The sequence below is a fragment of the Papaver somniferum genome, chromosome 11 (assembly GCF_003573695.1).
Source record: "Papaver somniferum cultivar HN1 chromosome 11, ASM357369v1, whole genome shotgun sequence".
NCBI classification, from domain to species: Eukaryota; Viridiplantae; Streptophyta; class Magnoliopsida; order Ranunculales; family Papaveraceae; genus Papaver; species Papaver somniferum.
The window spans coordinates 4,831,173-4,856,261 of NC_039368.1; the positions used below are offsets into that span (position 1 = coordinate 4,831,173).

General features: G+C 34.0%; 2 protein-coding genes across 2 annotated transcripts; both read left to right on the forward strand.

Moving 5' to 3' along the window:
• The first annotated feature begins 206 nt into the window (after positions 1–206).
• On the forward strand, positions 207–1,967 carry LOC113323965 (MADS-box transcription factor 16-like). Its single transcript, XM_026572308.1, has 5 exons — positions 207–400; positions 502–568; positions 680–741; positions 847–952; positions 1,737–1,967. The coding sequence occupies exons 1-5, from the start codon at positions 207–209 to the stop codon at positions 1,965–1,967; spliced, it is 660 nt and encodes a 219-aa protein (XP_026428093.1).
• Positions 1,968–3,218: 1,251 nt separating this feature from the next.
• On the forward strand, positions 3,219–4,454 carry LOC113323966 (MADS-box transcription factor 16-like). Its single transcript, XM_026572310.1, has 5 exons — positions 3,219–3,406; positions 3,505–3,571; positions 3,651–3,712; positions 3,817–3,919; positions 4,317–4,454. Exons 1-5 carry the CDS (start codon positions 3,219–3,221, stop codon positions 4,452–4,454), a joined length of 558 nt encoding a protein of 185 aa, XP_026428095.1.
• The last annotated feature ends 20,635 nt before the right edge of the window (positions 4,455–25,089 follow it).

Genomic DNA, 25,089 nt, shown 5'->3' on the forward strand with positions numbered 1-25,089 from the left:
ACTTGTTTATCCCTTTTTCATGAGAGTGGTGAGGAGAGAGTATTTTTGGTTGTTACAAGGGTCTACTAGACTTTGCATTCACACCTGAAGGTCCTGGACATGTGGGTTTGAATGAAATTCCTCAACCCCAGTAAGACCAACGTTCTTTTTGTCACCTGCATGCTGGGATATAAAACTTACTCAGTAGAGATCTAGCTATAGAAAGGATGGGAAGAAGATCAGGAAAGTTGGTGATAAAGTATATAGAAAACTCAACCAATAGAAAAGTAACTTACTCAAAGAGAAAAAAAGGGATTCTTAAGAAAGCTAGAGAACTAACCATTCTCTGCAATGCTCAAGTTTGTGTCATCATGCTTCCTAAAAGTGGCAAAAATGCTGAATATGTCAGTCCCTCCATTACGTAAGTTCATTCATTGATTGACATGATCAGTTTCTCCATTTTGAACACCTTAAACATCTCTTCACATTTCTTTTTTTGATTTTTGAATTTTTTTGGTTTAGGATGAAGGACTTTCTTGATAGGTACCAAAGGGAGACTAATACTAGTCTATGGGAAGCTCAATATGAGGTTATGATCAGTACTCTCTAATCTCTTTGTTTTTCTATGTTTTCTAGCTACTGACTAGTACTAGTTTGTTTATATGCGTAATAATCATTTGTAATCCGATCGAATCCATAGGCGTTGCAAGAAGAATTGAGAGCACAGCAGGAGATTGGCAGGAGACTTAAGAAAGAGATTAGGTAAATGGTGGATGCATTAATTTTACATGTAATTTTGACCGTTGCTATATGTACTACTTGCTAGTTCATTATGAAATGATGTTTGTTGGGTATTGTGTCCAATAGGCAGAGGACTGGACAAGAAGACGACTTGAGTGAATTTAGCATCGAGGAACTAGGTAGTCTTGAGAAAAATTTGGAAGAGTCTTTGGAAATTGTTCGCGATAGGAAGGTAAATGTAATGCCATAAGATCATCTCCAGTGACACTTTTAGCTGCAATTTGAAAATGCTGATATTCATTTGTGTAGATGTTTTTCTTTAATGTTGTATGCCTCTAGCGGCAGTTCATTTGGTGGAGACTTTGTCTCTTAATACCTCAGTTGTTCTATTTTTACCAATTAGAACATTTATAACATTGGATATACATTTGTTTTTGGCATTTCACTCTAAGCTAACTAGTTTGATCTCTCGTCTGATTAATAGGAGCATGTGTTGACGAGTCGAGCCAATACCCTCACCAGAAAAGTAAGTATACATAATACATAAATTTCCTTCTATTCTCTTGTAGCTTTCTTTCATGTATTTTTTTCTTCAATTCAAGGACTTGCATCATTTTGCTCCGTTTCGCAGGTTAGATTCCTAGAGGAAACACGCACACATCTCCTACGCCTATATGTAAGTTTCAAACTCAATAATAATAATATATATGTTCACCAAGAGTTCCAAATTGGTGAATTATATCCTTGTGCAGGATTTAGTACTATATATAACATTGCTTGTGTGGTTGAGTAAAATTTCTAAATTTGTGAATTATATCCTTGTGAGATTGGTCTTAGGCTAAAAAGTGGAGCCCTGCTATCCAGTTCCCGCTGATAATGAAGGATACCATTTTCTTGATTTTGTAAGTATGACTGACTTCACGAACTTTAGCATGAACTCTTAGTAAGACTTCACGGATGACATTGCTTTAAAATCTAATTGAGAATTTCTGTTCTTGTTTGTTTGGTCGACTTAGGCTCACAAAGAGGAACAAGAGTTTTTCTATGCAGTTCCTGGCAATAGCGAACGAAATCAAGGGCCCAACTATGGATCTGTGTCATCGTTAATGAGAAGTGAGTCAATTGATGGGCGCGGTGGTGATTTTAAGAGTTCGGAAATTACATTCCTACAGCTACTACAACCAAGCCACACCAACCTTCATAACGAAGCAGGGGGAGCATACTGGTACAATCAAACCATTGCTTGAGCAGTCCATCAACAATCAAGTACCTGTTGCAGCAATAAAGAACCCTTTTGTAGGCTTTCCTGGTTCAATTCTGGGGTCTAGTACGTAGTGTACATTTCACCTAAGAACCATTTTGTAGGCTTTCACCGTACAAATTTTGGTGAGTGAAAAATATGTAGCAAGAAAGAAATTTTTTGTAGGCTTTTCCGGTTGGATTTTGGTGTCTGGGAGTTAAAAACTAATTTTTCTTTATCTGAAATTTGATCAGTGCGACTCTGATATGACTAGAAATCTCAAGTATTGTTTAAGTTTATCAGTCAATTTTCTTTTTGCATTCCCATTCCAATTGTATTGTTTTCTATTCTCCTTTAACATTTTGTTAAATTCAATGTTCACTTACAGGATATATATAATAACCCGTGTTGCTAGCATAAAACTTACAACCAGCAGATACATATCTCCGTAGCACCAAAGTTAGTAAAGCTTGCAATGGCAAAAATTGCAGCATGTTTGAATGCTAAAAACTGTCCTATTAATGCTCATCAAATATGCCTATCTTCTTGATATACGGGAATGGCTTTTGTCTGGGGTGTAATACCATGCATGGGTTGCAGTGGAGTATTAAAAAATAACAAAGGGAGGTGTGGGTTTTCAGCTTCTTCTAGGGCTTTATTTACTATCATTTCAGTCAACTAACATAAGACAGCTGGATTCGATCAGTGATTGTTTCATTTGTTTTTCCGTCTCATCCTTATCCTTTGCTTTCCTAACAGGTACTACTAGCATTTAAGTCAGCTAAGCCATCCCACCTGAAATCACAGCAAAAGATGTTAGTCGCATTCCAACTGCCTGGACCTCATATTTATTTATTCATTCATTCGTCTATTCGTCTTGGGATAAGCAAGAGAAAATTCGCTCTTTTTGGTGCAACAAAAAAAGATGTGCAACAGACTTGCAGTCATTAGAGATATCAATCACAGCTAGATTATTTTGCTTCTATTCTAGTCTATCTTGAATGAAGCTGGGGTACTTGCCATGCATACATGGGTTTTTCCCCTTATTATATAGTATGAGAGTGATCAGGAGAGACTAGTTTGGTTGTTGCAGCATTCACACCTGAACCACTTGCAAACTGAGTATTAAATGGTGTGGTTGTGAGTTTGAATGAAATTCCATAACTCCTTAAAACCAACATTCCTTTTGTCACCTGCTGGGATATATACATAATATATACTGGCAAACTCGCTCAATAGAGATCTAGCTATAGAAAAGATGGGTAGAGGAAAGATAGAGATTAAGTATATAAAAAACCCATTAAACAGACAAATAACTTACTCCAAGAGAAAGTCAGGGATTCTTAAGAAAGCTAATGAACTAACCATTCTCTGTAATGCTCAAGTTTGTCTCATCATGTTTTCTAAAAGTGGAAAAATTGCTGAATATGTCAGTCCTGCTACTACGTAAGCTCCTTGATTCATTCATTCACATAATAGTAAGTTTTTATATTAAGAACTCCTGCAACATCATCTTTACATTTTTATTTTTATTTTTTGGTTAGGATTAAGGACATTTTAGATAGGTATCGAAGGAAGACTAATACAAATCTGTGGGAAGCTCAATATGAGGTTAGAAGTACTCTAATTAATCTCTTTGATTTTGATTTTGTTGATATGTGTAAGTAATTGTTTGTTATTGACTGCATAGGCGTTGCAAGAAGAATTGAGAGCACAGCAGGATATTGGCAGTAGAATAAAGAAAGAGATTAGGTAAATGACGGATGGATTCTACAAGTTATTTTAACCCTTGCTATATGCATTACTTGCTAGTTACTTATGATTGATATTTATAACTTGGGTATGGTTTGTAATAGGCAAAGGACTGGAGGAGACGGCTTGAGTGAACTTAGCTGTGGCGAACTACGTGTTCTTGAGGAAGATTTGCATCAGTCTCTGGGTATCGTTCGAAATCGTAAGGTAACATAGTAGAAAGATCTTCATTGATACTTTTAGTTCTAGTTCCAACATTTGTATCTGCTTTCTATGTTTTAGAAAACCATTCAAAACTAACTAGTTTGATCTATGGTTATTTGGTACCAGAACCATGTTTTGACCAGTCAGACTCGTACCACCATGGAAAGTGTAAGTTAAGAAATTAACTTTCATTCTGTGTAAGCTCTCCTATGTTAACGTTTCCCTCAGCTGTCGGACTTACATCATTGTTTGCTACTTTACAGATTAGATTCGAGGAAACACGGAGGAGTATTCTCCAACGCTCATTATGTGTAAGTTTCAATCTTAAAAATAATATATGATCTCTATTAAGGTTTCTTTTTTGAGCTTTAACGAACTGTCGGCCTTGCTTGGTATTTAGGCTGAAAGAGAGAAGCAGGAGTCTCGTCTCATTGCAGTTCCTGCTGGTAATGATGGAGATGACCAGCCGCACTTTACTACGTTGCAAATGTTCACTAATTGGTTTCCAACTGCAACCAAGCCATCTCAATCTTCCTGATCCAGCAGGAGGACTATACTTCTTAACAGTTTGCTCTAGTGCTGCTCTATCAATGTTCGAGTAATTACATTTTGATGTTTCACTTTCACCCCAATGACTCCAAATTGGTACTTGAATATCGTATCTATCTTTGGCTTTTCAATGGAGTAAGTTTTTTGTGGCCGTTTTTAGCACTCTCTTTTGTGGAGTTGGATGTTGATTTTTTTTTTGGCTGTAGCTCTTGGCGTTGTTTTGCTGCTAGTGTACTAATGCTGTAGAGAGCTCTTGGCACAGGAAAGTGATGGTTTTAACTACTAGTGTACTATTGGTGAAATTATTAGCAAGAAAGAAGTCTTTTTTAGTATTTCCAATTTGATTTTGGTGTTTTGTTGTTAGAAACCAAGATTAGCACGATACTTCATAAGTGATTGCCAATGCCTTAAGAATGATAGTCAAGTATAACAATAATCACACTCAGCATTGCTAGAACCATAGAATAACCTATATAGGGGTTGGTTCCAAGAGTTCCCAAATGGAACCAAGCAAAAGGCAACTGCCCCACTTGGTAAATACTCGTTTATGCACATTTGTACCCGAACCCCTTGGCAAACTTGAAGTCATACCTTTTGGACACAAATACTCATGTATATTTTCCCTTGAATACTTATAACAAGTATTTCATTTTCCAGGTTATAGAATCATTATCTTGACGATGTAAAGGTTGATAAACCTATTTATGAAGTGACATACAGATATTAACATTAATAATGGTTTCATCTCTTATTTTTAGTTTGGAATTTCTAGCTCATATTTGTGAGGTGGTGGAGAAAATTGAAGCCTAAGGAAAACAAAAGAGCTGTCCGTGTTTATCATAATTTATCCTTATTATTATAGTGGGTGAAGTTTCTAATCATCACACCAATTAAACTTGTCAAGAACTGAATTCTTGGTCAATGCGAAAGAAAACGTATACTTTTTATTTTTTGTATTTGTTATTCTCCGACAAATTGTTCTACAAATCTTGAAACAATGCGACATATCACGTTCATCTTTTACCCACAAACATTTGTGAACTTTATTAACATATAGCCTTAGCACAAAGATCACAGGACAAATATCACAAACTCCCACATTCATCAATGGTTTTATATATTAACCAAAAAAAAAAAAAAGTTAGGAAAGACAACTTTCTTCGACAGGAAAAAGAAAACTTTGACAAGCCTCATTACATATATTAAATTACAAGCATTTTTCTAGGAAGAATCAAATACAAGAATATTATAGAAAATGTGGTGATTTCCTTATGGGATTCATTATACCGGCCTTCGTAATTTTTGTGGTTTTTATTAATTGGGTAACCGAATCTCCTTTGGATTCTCTTTTTTTTGTTCGGTTGTAATCATTGGGTTAAAATACCCCTTCAATTTTTTAATGAAATTTCTATTTGGCCTATCGAAATAAAGGGAAGGACAACCGTCTCCACTAGTACAAGGAAGCATGACGTTAGGCCACAAGTCTAATTTTGGGTTGAGGCTTATTTTGGATTAATGCGATACATTTACGCTCAGCGTGATAAATCTTTGGGTTCTGTATAATTGCTCGCTTGCGAATTTAAAGTCATAGCTTTTGGATTTTCATGTACATTTCTCCTTCCATGGTCACATAATTTGTGTTTACAAGTGTTTATGATTTTCTTGGTTATAATTACGGAATGACAAGTCTTAATTTGATGATGAGAAAAACATTATTTATATAAGTGAGACAGAGTCATTATTCATTAACAATGGTTATATAAGTGAGACAAAGTCATTATTCATTAACAATGGTTTCATCTCTCATATTTTGTTTGGAAATTATGGTTTGTATTTATCAGGTGTTGGAGAAAACTGAAGAATAAAAAACAAAAATTACCTGTGTGGCGTATTCTTAATTTTTAGTTATTTCAAGCATAAGTGTCGGTACCAGGTAGATTTTTCACGTCGTGAATTGAGTTTGGGCAGTTAGATTTACGATAAATATGATTATCGTGCAGATTTTAAGTTTCATGAGCGAAAGCAAAGACGGTATATGCAAGTAAGAGCCCTACTCAAGTTCGGCAAAATCATATTTCGGTATAATTATCAAAATAATTTTGTAATTATCACTGATGGAGGGTAGTGGAGACCAATGGGGTCTACCGACACCACTTGATTTTGAAGTTCAACTGATTTAGGCTTGTATGTATAATAATATAGGCTTGAAGTTCAAATAATTTTTGTAATTTCCATATCTTGCGAGGGGAAATATGTGTAACGTATAATACTAGAAATAACCGTGCCGTTACGGCACGGTATAAATAAGAATAATTTTTAGTTATAATAATTTAAATATATAAATACAAACTATGGTAAGATTTATTTTATCCCATGAGAACTTGTGGCTATGAAAATTTAAGACATTTATCATCCAAATAATTATGAATTCGGTACACTTGTAATTGATTAAAATAATAATTTCTGATAAAATGTCAGGTAAATTATTTTATTTTGTCCTAAAGTAATTTTTTTTGGTTGATCCCCAAAGATTGGTGGTCTTTAATACTATTTTGTGTTGTATCCGGACCATTATGCTGAATCTTCATTGACATTGCAACCATTTATGGTTGAAAATATAACATCACTCTGCACTTTTTTCATATTCGAGTTTGTAACACCAAATCAGGAGTTGAGAAGATGGAGGTGAATCATGATAATATAGAAGGATTTGGTGATACTAATGGGTCGGTAATATGGAAGGTTTAGATGATGCTCAATCGTGTTGTTATGGAGGGAAACACATTCAGGATCAAGAAGATAAAAAAATTAATTTAAAAGATGCAGAGGAAAAAGAAAACCGCCCAAAAAGTCATGAAGGTTTATGAGAAGATTGAGGTTTCAGTATCAATGTATATAACTTTGAAAAGAATGTGATTCCAAGCTAAATTGTTGTTCCATTTGCAAGGCTGCAAAGAATGCAAAGTTGCAAGTGTACATGTCCTAGATAGGTCAATTATAAGTTTTAAAATGACATTTCTTTTTTCAATAAAATTAAAATTAGGTCTATGATCGAAGTAAAATGTTTGGTGATTCATTATTTGGATAGACATTAATTATATGTACCTATTTTTATTTTTCGATTGTTTCCAAAAAAAGAAAATTGAGTTAAATGAAAATGATTTTTTTTCGTATTTTTAACATAATGTTCTTTTTTGTTTGCAAGTTGATTAAGGACAATTAGTTTATTTAAAGGCAGAAATATACATGTTGTAGCCGCAAATGTTAAATGTTATTATTTTTATAGGTTGATGAAGACGGGAAAATTCGATTTTAAAAAGATATGAGTCTAATTTTTTTTTAATATAAAATATGAGTTTTATATAGTTGTAGCATTTAATTGGTAAGAATTTTTTTGTTGGCACATTAATTTTTTTAGTTAGCGAGCAAATAATTATGAGGGTTATCAATGAATATGTTAATAATTATAGGAGTACAAATCTTACATCTGTCAGATGTAAGATTTTTGTAGGATGAGACTGGGATGGTCAGACGCAACGTTTGTCTCTCAAAATGTTATCTGACCGTGCCGTAACGGCACTGCCTTAATCTAACTGATGTACTTTTTCTTCCAGCATTTTAATTGTTCTATTCCCGAGAGTTTTATATCTTCCTTTAATCTCGAATAATGTTCATAAATACATAATAAAATTATCCATGTATAAGTCAAAATATGACAACCAAATTAGTTAAGTAATATATAGTCTACATGTCTATATCACTTTCCATTAAACTTACCTTGCAACCATTAAATCTAGTTAATTAATATCTTGAGTTATGTTATTCATTAATTAATATCTTGAGTTATCTGATGCATTAATTAAAGATCAATAAATTAAGGTTCATAATGAAAAAGGTAACAAACACCATGATCGTCGGATGTCTATTGTTAGGATGAGATTGGGATGGTCGGATCACTCATTTGTCTCTAAAAATGTTATCTAGCCGTCGGTGCTCAAAAACGCATGCTGTTTTGTATTATAGACTAGAACTTGGCCCGTGCCGTAACGGCACGGTCACGAAAATAAGTGATTTTATTTTGACCGGTGTTATTCATTTGTTGTTACTATTTAAAGGACAATTGTTCTTCATACATTTTGATTATTATTTGTTCTTTTGTATTTGACCGAGCTTATTTTAACACCTAAAAAATCAAGCACAACTTGTAAAATATAATGTTATTTGTGTCATAACGACATCAAACAAACATTGCACACTACTATATTGACTAATTGTGATACCACCACCAGAACCGCCCATCACAAATGCCTTTTCCACCAGCAGCATTGCCGCCACTGCCTCCATGCACCGCCACTCACAAACATCACCCTGGTTACCCATAATATCTATTGATGTAATTATTAACATAGTTGTTATCTATTGAGTGGGAATATATATTCATTAGATAATTAATAAGACATTTATCATGAGATATTAATAAAATATTTATTATGAGAAATTAATGAGATAATAATGATGTGCACAGATTAAGACCGTTAGATATGAATTTCTAACTTTCAATCATAGACGTCACTTATAAACACTTACGTAAACAACCATTGATTTATCTTCTCCCTGAACAAATCTTGAGGATGATACCAAAAGCAATTGACAAATTAAGGTACTAAAGATTTCGCAGATGATACCAAATATTCAAGGAAATAAGGTTGAGCGGAAGCATGTTCTTGGATTTAAATTCTTTTGTCTCTTTAGTCTATCTCTAATTCCCAAATTTATTTCTGATTTAGGATTGCTAAAAAGTGGGGAACTAAAGTTTTTAATTCCACTCCTCCTTCTGGATGTGAGTGAGAGAATCAATTGTTTAGTTTTATGGGAATCTAGGTTTGTTATTTTTAGTCTATCAAATTTCTCCACTTTGCTTTATTTCCCAATTAAAGAGAAAAAGAGAATATATAATGCATTATTTCCCAATTAAAGCGTGTATTCATGGGATCGACCACACACGTGGATTTAACAATTGGGAAGGAAAATCAAGATTTCTCTTTATGTTAACTAACTTAGTTAAACTTTGTTTTATAATATAGAACAAAGAAACACGAAAAAAATATCACCTAGCTACCATATGACTCGTGTCATAACCGTGCGACTTAGTAATAAGTTAATTTATTGTGTACTGATTTTGATTCGCACCGTTCGTTTGAAGTTATTATTTTAATTGTCATGTATTTTGAACGAGTTTATGTTATCATTAAGACGATCAACCACATCTTCTCTTCTTTATAAGGTTAACCAGTTTGTGGTGAAACATTAATAACAAAATATATTACTTTCACCAACACCTACCACATCCAAAATATCACTTGATACCACTTCTTTCCCTCACCTCACCGTTGCTTCCACCCTCAACCACTGGACGTGCTTTTTAATTTTTAATCATAGACGTCATGAGAAAAGTTTATATTGAACAAATTTAAGTCGTCAATTAATTTATTATACTATTTTATTATTACATTATTTTGTTTTTATTATATTCTCTTTTATATTGTAATCAATTTTATTAAACACTAAAAGTCATGATTTATTTGATCGGGCATTATTTGGATGATCCAGCGGTATGATGACATTTTCTTATATGATCTGGTATCATCCACGAAATATTTGGTTTTTTTCCTTACCAATCGTGCAAAAAATACTGTATCTTTCACAATATAATTTTGTGCGTTTGTAAAGACATAAAAATATTATTGTTCACTATTATTCACCAACACCCACCACCATTAAAAACAACCAGTGGCACTATTTCTTCCACCACCAGGGAAAGACCAACACCCACAATTATATTTTTCTGTCTTTAATATCTCTACCACCCACTACTTCATCTAATACCACCATTAATGTTTATTAATATAATTTTTAATAAAAATATAATTTACTAATAAAAATATGTATTTATTAGATCAATTAAGAGGATATTTATGATAAAAAAATTAATTAATCATTCATTATGAGAAATTAATGGGATACTAATTAATAAAACATTTATAGTTTAGTTGAACAAACCAAGACCGTAGATTTATCTTCTTCCTAGACAAATTTCGGCCACCACTTACATAGCCTTTAGTTCAACGTAGATATATCAAGCACTTAACCCGTGCAGAAAAGGCATGGGCATATTTTTATCTGGATATTAAATTTAGTATTTGTTAATTTTCGAGTTTACTCTCCTTATCATTACAAATGAAGACAAAACCAATATATATTTTTACTCTTCAGTCCACAAATCTTTTATCATGTACTCATATATGATTCCTTTCCAGTATGTTTGATTTTGACATTCTCCCAAATAATGTTTATTCTTGCCCTCTTTCACAACAAAACCAACGATATTGCAAAGACAAAAACATATTATCGATCATTTGAAATGGTATTTCCCTTCTACATCTCCCTTATTTTAGTGACCGCGCAAAACCAAAACATCGTACGTTGTAGAATAAAACAAAAGTACATACTCAAACTCATTTTTCCTATAAAATTGTGCCCCAAAAACTCAAAATCCTTGTTTATTTTGTCTCATTCAAAAATGGTCCAACAAGATTAAAAATCTGAATGGACTCTATAGTACATATTACATGGTATGTTTTTATATTTGAATAACACAAATAAATACTATTTCATTTATCTAAGCCACTATATCATAAAACGTTGATCCATTTCAGATGGAAACCCATTCGACTCAGAAAACATATATCTCCAATTCTTAAAAACTCTCAGACAGTCTATGGCATTGAATGTGAGCCATTTCAGATGGAAACCCACCACCAAAACCACTAATTACCACTACCTTTTCCACCACCATTACTATCATTACCAGCTTCATGCATCTCCAATCTCAAACACCACCTGTGTCATCCCTAATTTCTATTGATATGATAATTAAAAAATATATTATTTATTTAATAAAATATATTTAGAAAAATATAATGGGTTAAAAAGATATTTAAAAGTTATTATGATTCTTCATTACAAAATTTATTATTTATTTAATGGAAGTATATTTATTAAGATAATTATAAAACAATTTAATAAAAATATATTTAGAAAAATGTTATAGGCTGAAAATAATTTCAAAAGTTATTATGATTCTTTATTAACAAATTTGATAATTATCTAATGAAAGTATATTTATTAAGATAATTATAAGCTATTTATGATAAGAGATTAATAAAGTATTTATTATAAGAAATTAATAATACAATAATGATGTGAACAAGCATAGCCATGGATTTAGCTTTGCCAAGAATGAATCCTGGCCGCTCTTTATCTTGCCTAAGTTGTCCAAACTATGCTTTATAAGGGAGATTATATTGCAATTTCCAATATAATCATGATTCTGTGTATCACAAATCCATGGTGAAAATTGATTTGATTTGTACAAGATATATCTATTGCTCTATCGCAAATCCGATAAATAAATCCATTGAGTGATTGCATTTTTTAATACATATATGTGTTATGATTGATTGTGTGATAATAGTCAGTCAATTGGAATCCTCGGAAAAGAGGAGAAGAAAAAGCCGATCCTGATGCGGGGAAGAATTGATCCGATGTGGGAAAGGAGAACAAAAAAGTGTTTATTAGGGGAGCATGTCTCTGTTCGCGAGGACAAAGAACCCTCATGGGAAAATGTTTATTTGGGGATCCCATGTCTTTTTGTGAGGAGAAAGCCAACCAGGCCCAACTCGACCCGATCCAACCAGGCCAACTCGGCCCGATCCAACATGGCCCAACTCTGTCCTGTTCTGTCAGGTCCTGTCCTGGTTATGGGATGTTCCTGACAAAGCTGTTCCGGTTCTGTATACATATATAGCGAGAACCAAAGGCTGAGGTATGTAAATAAAATGTGGATTTTTGCATGAAGTACTTGCTAGGCTTATTTATCTGTTTTTAGGACATGACTAGTTTTATATTTATTTGTCTTAAGGTAAGTCTACATCGTGGGAACGATCAATTTAAATTATGATTGCTGATCTTGATAATTATGAATTTTGGTCTTAATGTTATTTTGTTCTTTGGTAGTTGACGTACGTATCAACTGAATATGGGATGAAGCTAAGGTGTAATTCTAGCTCTCACCAAAGAGTTGGGAATGAATCTTCTTACCGGTATTGGTACAAGCAATGCAATGCGGGTACCATAATAGCAACCAATTTCCATGGGAAGGCCATACTTTAGACATCAACTTTAATGAAAAGAAGAACTTTACCTAGCCAATTGACTATTTATTTGAACTAGATCCAATGTCTGCGCTTATGGAATGAAAAATACTTTATTCCAGCAAGACATAAATTCTCTAAAGCACTTGAGATATATATGGATGAAAAAGATATCATTCCCCTGAAACGTAACATATATTCACTCTAAAGTACTTGAGTTGAATTCCAATTTTGTTACGTAATAAGACCACACCACTTATTAGATCTCTCAAGACTCAATGTCTAACTAATAGTGGTTCTTCTCCCACTAATTTAAGGAATATACACTAGTTGTTCAACTAGTTAGTTATAATGTGACTACGATGATTGGATCATCGAGCGAAGCATTGCTAATTTTTTTTTTCCAAGATGGAACAAAGATTAAAAGTCACGAAATCCCTATATGTACCGAGAGCTAATCACATTATTAAATTCCAAAGAAACCCATGCAAGTGGAAATCATATGGAAACTCACCGTGATGAGAATGTAATTGACTGTATCTTTTATAGTCTCTAATGTATTTGGAAGGAAAATGTAAATCACTATAGTATTTGAATTATTGAATCCATATTGACTCAAACGATAAAATATTAGGAGTTGACTCATACAGGCCTTGACATATACCACAATGACAATTTGGTTGTGACATGATGTTTTGTTTTGAAAGGAATCTCACGTACAAACATCACTTTATTTGAGTGAAAAATCAATGGGATAAATATGGACATAATGCGAAGTTACGTCATATCTCACAATAGGTGTTTTCTAAAATACTTGATGCACCACCCCGTAGTTCCTATTATGCTTTTACAGTAAGGAAACACATCACTCATTTTACAAAGTCTATTGTAAAAAGGATTCAGACCATCCGAAGATGAAAATGGTAAACAACCTATATTACAAAGAAAACGAGGTGAAATTTAGAAAAATATTCATGCAGAATGCAGACCATTAAAGTGACTTACGTATCTAATAAATGTTTTGACATTTTGGACTAGTTATATTTCTCAAGATTTGCGTTTGGAAAAATACTAGCACATATTTTACATATAAGGGCTTACCACCCCTTGCAAATGCTACGAGTGTAAATAAAAAGGAATTGATGGTTATTGCATGTTTAATAGGGATCAATGAAGAACATCCTACACTCCATGGTCTCGCAAAGACTATCATCAAAGGTTACAGATGGTGCCTAAGGCATGGTTATGCGTACAAATCTACCTTTAACTGTTTGGGGAATATTCAATATTAACGCATCTTTACTTAATTAATTCGTTTTAGACCCCAATATTAGTCAACCTTTTATGCGTATCAGTTGGTAACTGGATTTAATCCTGCATTCGTGTTCTTACGCATTTTTGGTTGCACCATATATGTGCCATTACGACTCCGCATCGTACTATGACGGGTCTTCAAAACTGTTAAGTAATTATGTTGGAAATGATTCCCAACAATTATCCGCATTTTAAAACTTTTGGCAGAAGATCTTTTACCGCAAGATTTGCGGGTTATAACTTTAATGAGACAGTCTTCTTATCGTTAGGAGGAGATAAGAAAAAGTATTTTATAAGAGCATGCCATGAATTTTCGTGGTATGTTCCCACTGTGTCTCATATTGATTCTTGTACTCCACAAACGTAAATGTGAAGTGACAAAGGATAATGCATTTTCAGAATGTACACTGATGTTGCTAAAGTGACGAGATCACACATGCCAGCTGCAAACCTACCCGTAAGGTTACAAACCCTCAATAAGGGATATACACAACGACACTTAGTGGAAGTGTGGTTGAGGCCGTGACTCCATAAAGAAAGTTGGAGAGACCACTTGGTTCGATCAGTCCTCACCTATAAAGGAAGTAGGTGAGTAAGGCACAACTTATTTTATATCATCAGAAATCATCTCATAATATTGCTATGAATATGTCCATGCATCAAATTGGAGGACGCTCCGAAGTTTAATAATTCAAATCATCTCATAATATTGCTATGAATATGTCCATGCATCAAATTGGAGGACGCTCCGAAGTTTAATAATTCCAGAGAACAACGACATCCCAAGTGGATTGTGAGAATGCGCACGAGTCAATGGAAAGATCATGCGAACATATTGATGATTAATTTCATATACACTTGCTTAAGTAAATAGAGAATGATAAGTTCGAACTAATCTCCTTGTTGCTTAATGTCAACGAAGAGCAGGTATTTGGTGTGGTAGTGCTAACCAACTAAGTGTAAAACCTATTGGACATACATGATTAATTTGTCACAAAACATAATGAGAAGAAAGCAGTCTTAAAGTATAAAGCCTCGCCTTGTAGCGCGAGGTTTCTCACAAAGCTCTGTAATTGTTCTCTTGTAATGAACGTTATAGCATTCCGCTACTTAGTTGGCTAGGTAATTGCAAAGGGACTTGAAATGCAACATATATATGTGGTTGTTATGTATCTATGAAAAAATCAAGAGATAACAGATATTTACAAAAGTACTTGATAACATTTTGTTGCCCAAGTCAAGTGACTCTAAACCACAAAATGCATTTATAGTTAGATAGAACGCTCACTTATAGATTGAAGCAATCAGGCGGATGTGGTATACCCATATAAGTGGCTATTTGATTGGGATGGGATAAACAAGTAAGTTATTTTTCCTAGCATATTCACAAGAAAGTTCCTGATTTGGAATTGAGCTATCTATGCCGATGGTAAAAACGTAATGGGTATTCTTGATGTAACAAGAGGCCTTAAAAGAAATTTGAAATCCGAATTTGAGATGAAAAATCAGGGGAAATCTCGACCGAATAATGAGATTGTGGTATATTATTCCACCAGTTTGTATATGTCTAAATTTGTCAGGCAATTTAACAAAGACATGCATCCTGATGGCACTCCCATGATTAATCGAGGTTCAAATGGAAGTAAGTGACCATTTCGTCTAAAGGAAGATGACGAAGATGTGTTAGGAGATGAAATTCCCATATCTAAGTACAATAGATGCATTTTTGTTTTAGTATAATAATTTACTCGATTAAATTTTACATCCTCATGGAACTTGTTAGCTAGATATAACTCAGAGCCAACGCAACGTCATTGGAATGGTATAGTGAATGTAATCATGTACTTAAAAGTAACCATTGACATAAATTTGTTTTATCCCTGTAAAGACATAAAAAGGAAGGATAATGAAAGTGCAATCCAAAAGTTGTTGATTACGAAGGAACAATAATCTCTTCTCCAACGAAAGTAATCAGGGAGAGATATGGTAAACTATTTTCTAAGTCATTATAGATATTCAGTTTCGAAAAGTACGTGACTAAAAGAATTGTCTGGAACAACTCTAACAGTAATCAGGAGGAAGCAATAGTCAACTTCAACGGAGCAAAGTGATCACTTGCAACAGATCACCTTTACTTACATCTGTCACGTTGTACTCTTATCCTTTCGTTAAGGTTTTATCCCACTGGGTTTTCCTTGTCAAAGGTTTTAATGAGGAAACGTGCATCCAACTATGTTCTAAGTTTACTTAATATTGTACTCTTTTTGTTTGGTTGGTTTTGTCCATCTGGATTTTCCTGATGAAGTTTTAACGAGGCAATTAACTTAAGACTCGTCGGTTTTTGAAGATCGTATTGCATATGATAAACTACATGTAAAGTACGAGACAACATGTGAAGTACCACATGTGAGGATTTGTACCAAGGTTTTGTCCCATTGGAAATTTTTCTTGTCAAAGTTTTAATGAGGCAATTGATTTCGGCAGAAGTCATCATGGAGAGGACGAGATTTAATTAAAGAACTACATTCGAAGTACTATACGTGAAGCACTGCATATGATGTTTTATTGGACTGCAGAAGGGGAAGTGTTGTGGGGCCTACGATCCATAGATGTGGGGCTCAACTAGATGCCTAGGATTTGTCTTTCCATGTATATATGTGTTATTATATCCATATAACCTAAGAAACTCTGCCGCTTTCTCTACCATTTCCACCTTTATACTACAACAAATCTTACTTTTAATGGGTCAAAATTATACCAATAACTATAAACTGGTACTAACAAAATTACGTCAAACATATATGACATAAAATTACCATGTCTAATATAATTACAATATATTATAATTTAAATTATAATTTATAATTTAGTTATTACAAGAAAATCAATTAAAATGCCAAAAAAATGAGCACCCTTCGGCCATACAGATAAGCACGAAAGTGCGACGCATTTTCACCCATAATTGCATTAGCTGGGACTCATTTTATGACTAATAAACTTGTTTGCAGGTATTTTTAGGAAATAAACATTTTTGGAAGAGTCGGCTCGAAAAACTGCTAAAGGCACCCCAGGAGGACATTTGCTAAGCGGACTCCAAGTTTGGATAAGAGGCACCCATGTATGTACACCCCAAATTCATTCTCAGCACCCACATACTATTGGAACCCCGGGAATGGTTAAGAGGCACATTCTTCTCTAATTCGAATTTCATGTTTTGGCGGGAATAATCTTTGCAGCGAGAACATGATTTGGGTTGGATTTTTGGGGTATCTCGAGACTGATTCAATCGCTGGAATCGGTTGCAATCAGCCTGTTTGGTATTAACAGGCTTGGTATGTCTCTTTGGTTCGACGGAAATTGGCTAGATGATCCAATTAGAGATCAAAAAGTGTCTCGGGATTTTGGTTTGAAACAGGGAAGATATGGACGAGATTTAGTTGGATTCTTTATTAGAGTTGGATTGGGATCAATCAAGTACGACTAAATAGGGTGATGAGTCACTTAGAATTGAAGGAAAGGTTACGTGTAAACACACGAAAACAGGGTGCATATTTTCTGTGATATTCTGTGAGGATTTGTGGAGTATTTTTCTCGTGCATGTTGATTGTGTTGACCCTGTTTCATCTAGACAGGGAAGCTATGTAGATTACTTTCGCAAACAAAAGGAAAGAAACGTGCGGACATGAGAAAACAGATTGGAAGAGATAAACGGAGTTTTGTTAGGGTTTTTTTTGGAAGGTTTGAGCGTGTAACCGAGTATATTGGACTATGTCTGCAGCTCTGCAGCGATTGAACGCATGGGAAGGCAACAAAGGAAAGAAAAGTATCCAAGTATATACCTTCTTTACTGTCGAGTTATGGGAATTTTTGGGAGTTATTATTAGGTTTAGGATAAGAGAGTGGAAATTATAGATCGATAGAGGAAGACACCGATTAAAGCGATTAAAGTTGTGCAAGATGACCACCATTTACAGTACCATCGTAGAAACAGGCTAGAACATATATGTATCAGATGATGCTGATCTTAAAGAGAAGATAATGAGCAAATAATATTCGAATAAAAGAGAATACAAATGTTCTGATATGTTGGCTGCCAACATAATATCGGTCAACAATGACTTAGATAATTAACGGGGTTACCGTATGTGATATGAAATCCAAGAATCATATCCTGAATATTTATGAAGATCAATCCAGGAAAATCTGAACTGGAGCAACAAAGATTGTTTTGACAATCAGTGCTAACTTGTTGCTAATGAAGACAAAGAAATAATGATTTGTTCTTTTCTTTTACCCATACTGAACAAATGCTGATGAAAAATGAGATAGACATAAAACCAATAAGGTTTGTCATGTGAGAAGAAAAATTGGGAAAAATTATTAACACACTGATTTTAGCATTGTTGGAGAAGCTAATCTCCAAGAAACTATGGCTAACGATTTGTGTAGTGGTTGAAACCCATGAAACACAAACGAAAATTGCGGAAGCAATTGTTACTAAACATTATAATAATGATGATGTTATTATTAGGTAGAATAGAGAAAGCAATGAAAAAAAAAGATTTTTTTTTTTTACTACTAAACATCATCAATGAGAAAAACAAAAGCAAGGATCTTTTCCTGCTCTATACCATATTAGGTTTATGATAAGAGAGTGGAAATTATAGATCGATAGAGGAAGACAGCGATTAAAGTGGTTCTGCTCTGTAGCTTTAGGGTGAAATTAGATTGATCATCAGTAGATACTGTGATGTTCTACATTTACATTGTAATTCCTATTTATAGGAATGATAAGGTTATTAGTAAGGGTTATTTTGTTTTTGGTACTCAAGTTTTGTCCAACTTTTGAGTTTGGTTTTAACATTTGTCCAACTTGGTGTTTGGTACTTGGAAAAGACGTTGACCCGCATTGACTCAGTTATAGCTTGACTTCTTTTAATGAATTAATAAATAAATTTTTAGAAAATGGTAAAAATATAATTATTAGATGAGTTTACTATCATACCCATCACTTTCTTAATATTTACATTAGATCCAACGGTTTTAATAAACCCATTTAGTCTACGGTCGTGATCAATCTATTAACCCTAACTTTTTATTTTCATTTCTTCACTTCGTTTATTCCGCCTCTACTGTTAACTTAGATCAAAACAAAGTAAATCGAGAACAGAGAGAGAGATTGAGAGAGGGAAGATTTATGATGAGAAATCGAGTGGAATTATGAAAGGAGATCAAGAACAGAGATTAGCAGGGAGATTGAAGCTGTTGTTGGTTGAATGAAGATGAAATTGAAGAACAGAAGATAAGAACCGAAGTAACAAGAAGATACAGGTGGTAATAATGATGGTTTCTGCAATCGAAGAACACAGAGAGGACATGGTTGTAATGGAATCGATTATAGGTTGTCGGATTTAGTTCTACGGCAAGAATTAAACTCAAAAGACGATTCTTGAAGTTACAGAGCAGAAAAGTGGGTGTTTCGGAATCGATAGGAAGAATGAAGGTTAGGGTTTGTGACGAATTAGAACATGAAATTGAGATCGAGAAGAACAAGACGCTGGTGTTGTTGATTAAAAAATTGGGTTGCAGATTTGATTTCGAAGAACACAGAGAGGAGATGGTTGTAATGGAATCGATTATAGGTTGTCGGATTTAGTTCTACGGCAAGAAATTAAACTCAACAGATGATTCTTGAGGTTACACAGCAGAAAAGTGGGTGTTTCTGAACCGATAGGAAGAATGAAGGTTAGGGTTTGTGACGAATTAGAACATGAAATTGAGATCGAGAAGAACAAGACGCTGGTGTTGTTGATTAAAAAATTGGGTTTCAGATTTGATTTTGGTTTGTGTGTGATTGATTTCTGATGGGTATTGGTGCTGGTAGTAGTATTGCAGAGGTGGTCTAAGTGAATTTGCCCGATGGTGCAGGTGAACTTAAGCTGCAAATGGTAGTGAGTTGCTGTTGTAATTTGGATCTCGATTCAATTGTATTTTTTTGTTTTAGGAGTTGAAATTTTAAGTTTTGATTTTTGTTTTGGGATCTTTAATGTGTTAATTTATTTCCTGAAATGAATGTGAGATGGGTGATGGTAGAAATGATTTGGTAGTGATTGGTAGGGTTGTAACTGAATTTTAGTATGCCTTAAAAGGTTTCATTATAACTTGATGGTGATAATTGCGGTAGAGTGTTGGTGGTGGTGGCGGCGGAGTCGGTGATGGGATGGGATGGGATGGCGAGAGGCGGACGACACATCATGTAAACTCGATGGAAACATATGGTAAACTTTACTCCCCTTCAGTTTAAAATGAAGGGCATAATAGTAAATTCAGTCAAATATTAGATTTTATATTAATTTTAATAAATCTTAAACAGAGGTCAACAATCAACGTGGGTCAACGTTATTTTCAAGTACCAAACACCAAGCTGGACAAATGTTAGACCAAACTCAAAAGCTGGACAAAACCTAAGTACCAAAAACAAAATAACCCTATTAGTAAACCCTAAAACCCAGAAGATAATAACAAAATTAACGTATCTTGACTAGGTAATCTCACTAGAGTAAACAGATGTACTAGCTAGATTAAAATGACTTGGTCTTCTAAATATCTTTGACTTTATCTTCACTAGATGCACGGCTACAGTTTTCACGGTCACCTCGCTCGGTTATATTGTATAGGGCTAGATATTCCAACAGTTATTATCGAGTTATTCTGGGTCATGATGGGTATATATAGAGCCATGGTGAAACAGAGAAGGGTATCGAGAGTTTGGGGAGAAGAATAGAGGGTTGCAGAGCAGATTTTTCTGCTGCTGCAGAAAAGAAGAAGAAGAACATACTACGCTCGTAGTCTGTCGTTTAGAACTGTCACTGTTTCTCCAAGGAATGACAGTTGTCTGTGACAGATAAAAACACTTGGTCTCTGTAATATTCATTGTAACAGTTTTGTAATGGGTTTACAGCGTTGCGAAACTCAGTTTTCTTATCTCTTCACCTCTTGTAAGCACTTTTGAGCAATAAAAATGATTTTGAGCATGTTTACAATATGAGGAGTTAAGCCCATACACTTGGTCGACGGAGGAATCCGAATTTCATACATGGGTAAATTTATTTTATACTTTTTATGACTTTTGCACTTATTTTAAATGATTTATGATTTGAATTAATTAGTTATTGTTTTATTTGATGGTTCATGCTTGCTTAAATGTTTGATGTCCCATGCTTACGATTTATAACTAATATTTTGAGAATCTACCTTGGAAAAATCAGAGTCCATGTTTTTATTTATTGAGCTATAATTGCTGAAGAATAAATAATTGAACCTTATGATATGAATTCCGTGAACTTCTAGTCCCAGTAACTCTCGCTTTTATTTATTATTTTTATTAAATCTTTAAATTTAATCTTCACAAGTCTTAGAGTTCGAATCTTTATTACTACAACAACAATTAAAAATCTTATCACATACATCCGCCAGTATGCACAGACTCTTACTACTTCATCCGTCCCAAATTAGATGAGCTAGTTAGTTTTAAATTTTGTTCCATAAATAGATGAGCTATCTCACAAATCAAGGGGATATTTCTAAAACTACCCTTTTAATTGATTCATTTTACTATAAGAAATATGTATAATTTGATATCCATATTTATATTCGTTAAGTAGGTGTTTTAAAATGCTAATCAACGATATAAAGTTTACGAAAAACCGTGGTATAGTTTAAGAGATAAATCGTTTCTAAGTTTTACTAGTTATTATTCATTAGGGTATGGTTGTAAAAAATACATAAACATACTCCCTTTCCTACCTGCCTTAAAGATTGTGCAAACTACAACTAGCTCATGCTCATCTAATTTGGGACTGAGGGGGTAAATAAAATTTCCCCGGCTGGGATAAAGATTTGGCTCCGTCAATTTTAATTTCGGTGTTTGATTAACCTGCAGACTTGCGGTCATAAGAGATGTCAACCACAACTAGATGATTTTGTCTCCAGTGTTGATTGGATGAAGCCTAGGGTACATGTTTATCATGAGAGATATCTTTTGCCTTTTTCATGAGAGTTGTGAGGAGAGAGTAGTTCGATTGTTGCAATGGTGTACTAGACTTTGCATTCACACCTGAAGGTCCTGAACCACTTGCACATGTGGGTTTGAATGAAATTCATTAACTCCAGTAAGACCAACATTCTTTTTGTCACCTGCTGGGATAAATAAACTCATTCAGTAGAGATCTAGCTATAAAAAATATGAGAACTATAAAAAATATGAGAAGAAGATCCGGAAAGGTAGATATAGAGTACAGAGAAAACCTATTTAACAGACAAGTAACTTACTCCAAGAGAAAGTCAGGGATTCTTAAGAAAGCTAGAGAAGTCTCCATTCTTTTTAATGCTCAAGTTTGTCTCATCATGTTTTCTAAAAGTGGCAAAATTGCTGAATATATCATTATCAGTCCTTCTACTATGTAAGTTCATTCATTCACATACTATTTTTTTGCATAATTACGAAATCCTGCAACATCTTTAAAACCACAATGTGTTTTGGTTTTTTGATTTTTTTCTTTGGTTTAGGATGGAGGACTTTATTGATACTTGATAGGTATGAAAAGAAGACCAATGCAGATGTATGAGAATCTCAATATGAGGTTATCAGTGCTCTAATCTCTTTATTTTTGTATGTTTTGTTGGGTGGAATAATCAAAAACAAGGAAAAATCAAATAAGTAAAAGTTATTGATACTTAGATCCTTTATAATTGAAGTGATCAATTTGACGAAACGGACAAGCTCCGCATTCTCCGCAACCTCAAATTCCAATTACAACAAACACCAATTACAGAAATCAACAAATTGAAATTCTAATTAAATCAAATACCTAAATTAAACCACAGAAATCAACAAATTGAAATCCTAATAAAATCAAATACCCAAATTTAAACCCTAATTACATAAATTATTCAAATTCAAACCTTAATAACATATAAAATTGATAAAATATATAAAAAACAAAATCAGATAATCTATATTTTTTCTTCGGGATTATTGATTTTGTTTTTAAACAAAAAAAACAAATATAAAATCAAACCAAGTACCCATCATAGATTTGATTCCCTTTTCAAAAAAATAAAAACAAGGAAGAGATCTAAATAAAGAAAACGAACAGATAAAACAAGAAAAATAAAGTTAGGGTTAGAAAGTTCTTACGGCTGCGTACACTGCTTCTCCTTTTTTTCTTCATCTTCAGGGAAGAGATGTTCATTCAAAAATCCTTATCTATCAGGGAAGAACAAAGCTTTGATTTTTCAGAGACAAAGTTTTTGATTTTTTTCGAAGAAAGTTTCTTCGGAGAGAACGGTGGAGAAAAACGAAGCTGAAGAGAAATAAAGAAGGGATGAAACCCTAACCACAGTTATATTATTTTTCACTTCTCAAACACGTGTAACCTTCTGGTGATTTTAATCTTGAGCCGTCCACTAAATAAACGCGTGGATGGTAACAGATGTTTGAAATCTTAGCCGTCGATTAAGCCAACGCATGGGCGGTGTGATATTTACTTCATCATTTCTAGGCCAATGGGTATATTAGTAATTATGCCCACCTTTTTCTCATCTCGTGTAATGAGAAATTGACAAAGTAAACGAGATTTTACCAAAATGGTGGGATGGAAAGAAAGCATAACGGCGTGGGCATTAAATAACTATTGAAAAAAATGTGGACATTTTCTTAAATGCATTTGCTCACATGGGCACTTTTTTAAGTTTCCCTATAATTTTTAAGCACCATGAAAATATTCCGAAGGCAATTCTTCATCTTTTCACTGCAGTCAAAGTTGTCCAGGGAGATGGACCTCTTTCTGGCTGTATAAAGGAATGAGACTATATTGTTGGTATTTTTATAAACAAAATATTGCAATTGGTGATCCCATCTATATGAATCACTTTGTAATTTACCTTCATTTGTTTGCTTTTGTGCTTGCAGAGGGTAAGGCAATGAGCGGTAAGGAGGAAACCACACGCAATGATGAAATGAGGACTTAACATCACCATATAATTGAAGAAGAATTGATGAAGGATTTCAAGAAGTGTTTGGTCAAGTTACGTTGGGTTTTTCACTCCTTATGGACCTAACAGTCCAAGTGAGCCCCTTAACCATTAGGGGATCTTCCTAACAGGTGCCTTATTAGGTAAGGAAAAGGAAACCGTGAATTGATATATATAGTATATCCTGTTCGTGAATAAGAAGTTTGGTACGTACAAAACAAAGATGCGAGTTTCGCAGCCGTGAGCCGCGAGCAAAACAAGCTGGTATTGATGCCGTGAAGAAAACATGAAGTTAAGAAGAAAGGGAGAAGAATTAACTTCAGTTAGAGAAGTTTGGCGAAGATTGCGTGAGCTTGAAGAAGAAGGGTGTTCTGGCGATGAATTGGTTTGGTTATTGAAGAGTTATACACCACATCCTACATCTCTACAAAGGGTTTACAGGGTTTTATCAAATCCTAGTAGCACTAAGTTTCCCATCTTCCTTGTTTTGTTATTGGTTGAATCTACCTAAGTTTTTGTTTTGTTATTGGTTGAATCTACCTAATGGTTAAGAGTTAATTATCCATAGTTAGCGCTCAGTAGAGAAAGAGGGCATTGTTATCCAAGTACTATATGCATCTTGAAGTTGTATGAAACCCCAGTTTGAGAAAAGTCGTTGTAACCCATTATTTGTCGTAGTGGAAGTTTGCCGGGTTGTTTACTCTTCGCATAGAAGAGGAAGTTTTTCCACGTTAATCTTTGATGTTGTGTGATTGGTATTATTTTCGACGTATTGCGTAATATTACTTGTGTAGGTTCCATATTGTACATAACGTCCCGGATCGATAATTCCCCCAACAAGTTAATCATTCAAGTTTTATGAGCAGAAATGCTAGATTGACCGTGAGTTTCGCAGGAACATTATCTTTTGTGAGAGAATGCAGAGATCCACTTTAGTCCATTACCACGACTGTTTTAACGCGCATTTTTAAATCCATCTGGTAAGGATCCACTTTGAATATTATCCTTTAGGATATATCTCCGTCAGTCTAGAATGGTTGTTTTATGAGTTTTCTCTATCAG

Bases quoted from the DNA above. Each gene is read 5' to 3' on its own strand.
- LOC113323965 (XM_026572308.1), top strand. From the start codon at position 207: ATGGGAAGAAGATCAGGAAAGTTGGTGATAAAGTATATAGAAAACTCA. The intron at 401-501 runs GTAAGTTCATTC...TTTTTGGTTTAG, and splicing joins TATGTCAGTCCCTCCATTAC to GATGAAGGACTTTCTTGATA. The intron at 742-846 runs GTAAATGGTGGA...TGTGTCCAATAG, and splicing joins AGACTTAAGAAAGAGATTAG to GCAGAGGACTGGACAAGAAG.
- LOC113323966 (XM_026572310.1), top strand. From the start codon at position 3,219: ATGGGTAGAGGAAAGATAGAGATTAAGTATATAAAAAACCCATTAAAC. The intron at 3,572-3,650 runs GTTAGAAGTACT...TTGACTGCATAG, and splicing joins TGTGGGAAGCTCAATATGAG to GCGTTGCAAGAAGAATTGAG. The intron at 3,713-3,816 runs GTAAATGACGGA...GGTTTGTAATAG, and splicing joins AGAATAAAGAAAGAGATTAG to GCAAAGGACTGGAGGAGACG.